This window comes from Cariama cristata, unplaced genomic scaffold (genome assembly GCF_000690535.1).
Source record: "Cariama cristata isolate BGI_N322 unplaced genomic scaffold, ASM69053v1 scaffold36513, whole genome shotgun sequence".
In the NCBI taxonomy this organism is placed as follows: domain Eukaryota; kingdom Metazoa; phylum Chordata; class Aves; order Cariamiformes; family Cariamidae; genus Cariama; species Cariama cristata.
Genome location: NW_009607482.1, coordinates 86360 through 93219, shown reverse-complemented (window position 1 = coordinate 93219; position 6860 = coordinate 86360). Strand labels below are relative to the sequence as shown.

At 45.5% G+C, this 6860-nt stretch overlaps 1 protein-coding gene across 4 annotated transcripts in view; it reads left to right on the top strand.

Moving 5' to 3' along the window:
* The first annotated feature begins 1493 nt into the window (after nucleotides 1-1493).
* MECOM (MDS1 and EVI1 complex locus) overlaps nucleotides 1494-6860 on the top strand; it is a 36855-nt gene continuing 31488 nt past the window's right edge. For 3 of the 4 annotated variants that reach the window (XM_009696727.1, XM_009696726.1, XM_009696724.1), the window contains exons 1-2: nucleotides 1494-1593; nucleotides 3841-4057. In XM_009696727.1, coding sequence (XP_009695029.1) covers nucleotides 1545-1593; nucleotides 3841-4057 — 266 coding nt within the window. In that variant the 5' untranslated portion in view covers nucleotides 1494-1544. The remainder of the gene's footprint in view (nucleotides 1594-3840; nucleotides 4058-6860) is intronic. The other variant, XM_009696723.1, reaches the window with a different exon arrangement.

Here is a 6860-nt window from a genome sequence, read left to right as displayed (position 1 = left end):
CCTGGCTTTTATGGGTAAAATTGGCCATAAGCAGGGGCTTGTGGCACAGGTACCTTGTGCCCGATGTCTTTTCCCAGTGCTTCTGGCACCTGGAAAGGGGCGAGCACCAGGGCGGTAGGACGAACTGGCCACGGCAGCCTTCGCCCCCGCTCCCCTACCTGCCTCCTCCCGAGGGGTTTTTGGGACAAGGCGAAGAAAAGAAAACAAATCCGAGGAAGTGCATCTTATTTCGTTATTTTTAGGTATTTAGCCCGTATCTATGGGCAAAGACCGCTTGTGCAGAAAGAAACGATTAGGCGATACGGCCACCTCCTGGAAGACATCGGTATGTGCTCGGCTGCCGGGGCCACCCGATGGGCGATGGTTCGGGTGGGACCAGGCAAGGAGAATCCCCCCACATCTCTAGATACCCTTACCTGCCTTGCGACAAAGGCATCTGTTTGGCTTTAAACAGTGGAGGTGATTTTCTGCCTTTCTCCTGATGCGCTGAGATGAGTATTGAGAGTTAAGATTTTGAGAGCGAAACCTTTAAACGTACGTTAGTCTGAGAAGACGCAAAAGCTTAATTTTTTAGCATCGGAAACATAACTGTCATGTGTTTTTGTTTAACAAGACCCGAGGAAGTTACTAATATTTATTTGAGCTGCTTCGTGGAGCTTTTTAGTGCTCTTCACATTTCCTGCTGGGGCAGAAAGCAGCCAGATGGATTTTGGGAATTTCCTTTCGGCAGAGCCTCGCGGTGCCGGCGTGAGCTTTCTCTGGGTCCCGGACCCAAGGAAGCGTGGCCCCATCGCCTCCCCGCAGCCTCCTCCTTCCCCAGCAGGCTCCGTCCCAGAGCCTGGAGCCTGATGTCACCTGTACAGGGGCACCAGGTGCCACCGGCCGGTGTCACCGCCGGCCGCTTTGGCTGCTCACGGTGTTTCTTCATCCGGGACTGATTTTTCCTTTGATTTCCATTTGAAGCCAAGGAATAACCAGGTGCGCTGATTTGTATAAGCCTCTCACTGCACAGCTTTCTGGACTGCATAGGTGATTGAAAGGGGGGGGGGATTGGATGCCTGTGGTTTAATCAGCAACATCTTCTCAGGTCTACTTTAGTGCCTTTTCCCAGTGCAACAGGAGTTACCTTCCTTACATGGATCACTCAGGGATCTGTTTTATGGCTACTTTGTACACGGCTTTGGTATAACTAAGCATGCAAATCGCTGGTGATATTTGCAGTCATCACGCAGGTCATTTTGCAGCAGAGGCTGTTGAAAGCAATTGTCCTTTTTATCCTCGCAGAACCCAAAGCACCGACAGCTTTGGGGCTGGAAGGAGCAGACCTGCCATAGTCGAAGTCAACACCTCTCCAGCAAATGGCAGCCAGCACCCACACCGCGGCAGGGTCTGGCCACGTGGTTTGGTCCTGTGATACTCACCAGCAACGTTTTTGTGTCTTTGCCCATTACTGTAGTCACATTGCTTTCTCTTTTTTTTTTTTCCCCCAGATATTCTACAGAGTGGTAGCAGATATTGAACCAGGAGAGGAGCTCTTACTGTTCATGAAGAGTGAAGATTATTCACATGAAACAATGGCTCCGGACATTCACGGTTAGCCACTTCTTACTGTCTAAACTAATAGAAAGTATCATTGAAATTAAGCAAAAGATTAGGGAGATTTCTCCTCTGTTGGAATCCTTTTGAAATCTGGGATGGCTTCACTGCAGCCAGGGAGGAGAGCTGGACTACAGCTGTATTTGTCTCCCTTCTGCCCTCTTGTTTCTCTGAAAGCTGTTCAGTGAATAAACAAGTCTAACGTTACCACAACTCCTTCAGTCCCTCTGAAGAGTGAGTCTGCTCTCAAAAGCGATGCCAATGCTGGCATTGTGGATTCTCTGTTTATTTTCTTCGTCATTCCATCATTCCAGCCTGGTCCAACCAGGAGTGTAGCTTCATTCAGTGTTGCGTTTGAATGCAACTGAATGTTGCTTCGTTCCATGTTTCGTTTTCTCCCTGCTAATCTGGCGAGCTCCAGTTTGCATAGTCGATATTTCTCAGCATTGCATCCCTGCAACTTCTAATGTTGTTCAGGTTTTACCCTCACTCGAACCTCCCTGGTGGAAAGAGAGGTCTGCAGATGTAGCTGAGGGCAGTAGTAAGGCTTCAAGATTGAAACTTGATCATTTTGTGGGTATTGCAAAAGGAGAACAAGGATCCATGTCCTTATCTCTAGGCTGTGCTGCTCCTGCAGGACCTGTATGGACCATGATTTATAGATTATTTTTTGTCACTTAGCCAAACAACTGTTATTCTGTCATCTTGAAAAGAGAAAATCTCAGGTTTTTGATGTTGCTGTCACTTGTGAGAACATTTGAGCCATTCTTCCTCCTTGTGTTCATTTGTTACTCATCTGATGCACAGATTCTGGGTCTGAAACTGCTGAGCTGCTGCTCGGATTTGTCCCCCACCTCCGCCAGCTCCTTTTGCTCTGCTGTCCGTCGGGCAGCGAGCTCTACAGCACAGCGGGGTGTGGGTGTAGGGTATCTGCTTGATGCCTGTTAGGTTGCAGTTTATGGCAGAGTGGACATTTTACAAATTCTCAGGAATTCAGGGACACTGCACAGGGGTTTTCCCAGGGCAGGAGGTATCACGGGCTGCGCTTTCTTATAACTGCCTGTACATTTAGAGCAGTATCTTTTGTTCTCTTAAGAAAAAGGTGCGGATCATTCATTCATTCTAATTTAGTTTTGTGTTTGGCTATTTTTCCCTAGTGGTAACTTGGTTTAGTTATTGCTAAAGATGTTCCCCTTTTCAAGCGTAGCGTTTTCCATGCCTAGTCCCTATGATGAAGTAGCTATTGTATAAATGAAACCTGAGGAAATCTCTGCAGTCACATGCAGGGTTGTGTCCCACAGGGCTAATTTTAGAAGCAGACTGAGCCGAAGCATTGCTTATAGACAGCGGACAACAGAGCCCTATGATGCTTTCTCTGGATCAACTCAACTGTTAAGTAGCAACCAACTACATACATTTGAGATTTCAGCCAGGCTCCTCCGGGTCTTTCTGACTCCGAGCCCCTGGGCATTTCTGTCTGCAGGGCAGGCAACACTTGAACCAAACCAGGGCGTCTGGCTCCTCGTAGGGACCATCAGTAGGAAATCCAGCAGAAAAATATATCACGGGATGCTCTTCTCGAAGTTTTTTTTGGGGGATTTTCTTCAGCTAATCTGTTCTTTTGCAGGAATGACTAATTAATGGAATGCAATATTCACTCCAATGTGACGCTGTAGTGATCTTCTACACTCGTTTTCAGTAAGAAACAGGTTGTGTTTGATTTTAGGGAATTTAAAGCAAGGCCCCCTGTCTTCGTTTCCCCAACTTCATGTGTCTCTGGCTTACTTTGAATGGGGTTGGGTGCTGCAAAAGGACTGTAGTGGAAATGAAGAGACTTTTAAAAACTCTATAAAAACTCTTTGGCTATTTTAGATGCTGATGTTTGTGTCTAAGTCAGTCTCCGTCATTCAGAAACACAGAGACTGGCAGGTTCCGCCACATATCCACCTTAGACCCTATATGTCCCCATTTAGGCTAGTACGTAGACACACTGACTTTTGTCCTAAGCCAGTGTTAGGGATCCCTATTGGATGTCACCCAGGCAATTAACAGGTAGTATTGCACTGTCATATATTGTAGAATTAAAGCATTATCTAAAGCGTTCTAAGGCATCCTTGTTTCTTTTGAGGTTCTTGTCTTTTTCACTGAACAGCCATTTATTTAACCACACTCCTGATGGGGTGGTAGTTAAAAATAACTGAAAACTGATGCGGTCTCCCTGTGCCCAACCCCGTTGTCTTCCAGAGGAGCGCCAGTATCGCTGCGAGGACTGCGACCAGCTCTTTGAGTCCAAGGCTGAGCTTGTAGACCACCAGAAGTTCCCCTGCAGCACACCTCACTCTGCCTTCTCCATGGTGGAGGAGGACTTCCAGAAAAAGCTTGAGAATGAGAATGAACTTCAGGACGTGCATGAAATCCAGGAGTGTAAAGAGTGTGATCAAGTCTTCCCAGACTTACAAAGGTAAGAGTAGACGTTTTAAACGCGATTGAATGAGGAAAATTCGGTAGTGGCTTCAGTCAGATCATGCAAGGCATCAGCCGGGGCAGGATCTGATACCTTCATCTTCTATACAAACCAAAGATGAAGATGAATAAGACTTCTGTGCTGGTATGTGTTTTATGGCGTAGAAAGCAATGGAGTCTAAATAAACCAGAAATTTGGTCCTTGTATTGAAGACCTTAGTGGGGACCTTAAATTAAGAACTGGATCCCCTGATAATTAGATCTGTAGCTGGCGTGAATTGGGCTGGTTACAGTGAAATCAGAGGAGTGATTATTCTTCAGATCAGCTAAGGTCTGGGCTCCTTGGTTTTGGGTAGAAATAACTTAGAACATCTCCAAGTGGTGTTTACTGATGTTACCGATTTTATCTTTGCAAACAAGCCATGCTAGTTAGAGGCAGGTTCTAGACGTAGATATATATATGTCTGTATGTTAATATATATTTATAGGTGTACTGCCTTGCAGCACTGGGATTCACCTTTTTCTTACATATAACTTGCTGTTTAAACAGACAGATCCGTGTGCATATGTGCCTGAAATATGCATAGAATGTCAATAGAAAGTGTGACTTTTATATGCTGAAGGTCATTTACATATTTCCTGTCACTATAGCTTTTGCGGCTACTTAAAATACAGTATTGCGGTGCAGATTGTGGGACATTTTGCAAATTGCTGAAGGATATTGAGAGTACACAGGAGGTTCTGCAGCACAGCCCTCACAGATTCATGTCTAAATGCTTTCAGGACTGGGGGAAGGTTGACCTCAGCCAACATTTGATAGTAATGCTGAGATATCTCAGTGGCAAAATGCTGGCCCGGATCCTCCACTGTGATGAGGCAGTTCATTTCTTAGGACGCTGGTTTATAGCAGCAGCAGACCTGGACCTGTATCTCTTACTTTCAGCTGGAGTCTGTAGCACAGCTCCCACACTCCCACGAGAAGATACAAGAAGTATCTTCTTTCCTCTCCACGTTGTGTGGGCACAACCGAAGTGACTATTAACTGCCCTTCTAGGGACAGCAGTGTATTTATTTGCATTGCTTAATGATCATATGCCCCTTAAATATTGACTTGTCAATTCAGAGTATTTTGTGGGTTCATAGTTTTCATGGAAATCTTTACTAGTCCATGATTCAGGGTGTTGTGGTGTCTGTTGGAGGTCAACAGGGATTTGTGCACGCCCAGGGTTAACCTCTTTGGACAACTGCTCCTGGATGCTTCAGATGCTGGTTCTGCAAGATGGAGCCTTCTCTCCTAAAACACAGACTCTCTTTGACTCCTCTTGACGGACCGGGTGCGGCTTGGCATCACGCGGCGGGTCTCAGATCAGCGTATCGTATGACCCGATCCTTACGCTTCCACAAAATTCATGACACCGAAATTAAAACATGATGTGCCAAACATTGCTCCCTGCATGCTAGGTCAACCCTGCTGAGTGGGAAGTCGTGCAGGCACAAGGTCTTATTCACCAGCTGATCTTGAGCAGTATGCGGCTCCACGTGTCTAATTTTGAATCTGAGTGATTGATTCGAAAGGGCTGATGTAGGTAGATCAAGTCAAAAGGGTTGCAGCAGTGTGGGTGAGGCAGGAGTCTGGACTGGAACATTTTTCCACCTTGCGAGTTATTCGGTGTTAAAAGTTCTTTTCTGCCTGCAAAACAGAGGACAGTATCTAACATATGGGAATCATTGAGGAAATGTAAATTTAGCTTAAAATATTAAATATTGAAGAGAAAGGGCAGAAAACAAAGAACGAGTCATCATAAATAGATGGGCAGTACTGTGAGAAAGAGTGAAAAATGAGAGAGAATGCAGTCATTCTCCGAACTCTTGAATTATTGAAAGGCTAATACACCACAGAGACAGTTCACAGCAAAAAAGTACCAAAGTGTGCTATATCCAGATTATATAAAGCAAAAAGGCCCGAATGAGCCATGCTTGAGGGTGTGCGTAATTAAACGGAGAAAGAGCTGAGCAGGAGTGTGGGGATGTGGGGGGCCAGGACTGCCCAGTGCCGATGGCAGATCACGTAGCCACGGCAGGTGTCTGGGAGCTGGTGCCAGGGCCGGGGACAAGAGTCTGTCTAGGTCTTATGGCAAATTTGTTTACCGGTCCATGACGAAGAGTCAATTGTTATAGAAGTATTAGGAGGGGAAACCAGAATTATTTTTTTTTCCCCCGAAGGAAGGAGACTGAGAGGGATAGAAGTAAAGAGCATCTGCAGGGTGAAAGCATTTCCATTACCTGTGGCTGAGAATGGAGGTTGCTCTTTGGGCTGCACAACCCAAATGAGACTGTAAACCCAGCAGGTTTTGTCCACTGATTCAGCAGAGATCAGTGGGAGCTTCATGTGGGGAAAGATTGATCTGGTTTGGCATCCAGGCTAAAAAGCCCAGTTGTCAGTGGCTTTTCGGTGAATCCACTCTTGCATTATGTAGTGATCTTTCCTCAAGCAATAGTGTGAATTACGACCCTGTATGTGACCAAGCAATACAGGTGTTTAAAAATATATATTTGCTACAAATGAGTAATAAAACAGGAACTCGGAAAATTCAGAGACGAAAATGAATTCAAAGATGTGCAACAGAAATTAGGTGGAGATTGAATACCCTACTAATAGACTGAATAAACTACTAAGAAATGAATGGATGAACAGCTACGCAATTGGACACATTTCATTATAATCAAGTATAACTTCAGTCGTAGTGTACTGTATTTAGAGGCATCTTATGCTCATCCCGTCCTACTCCAGTGGAGTTATT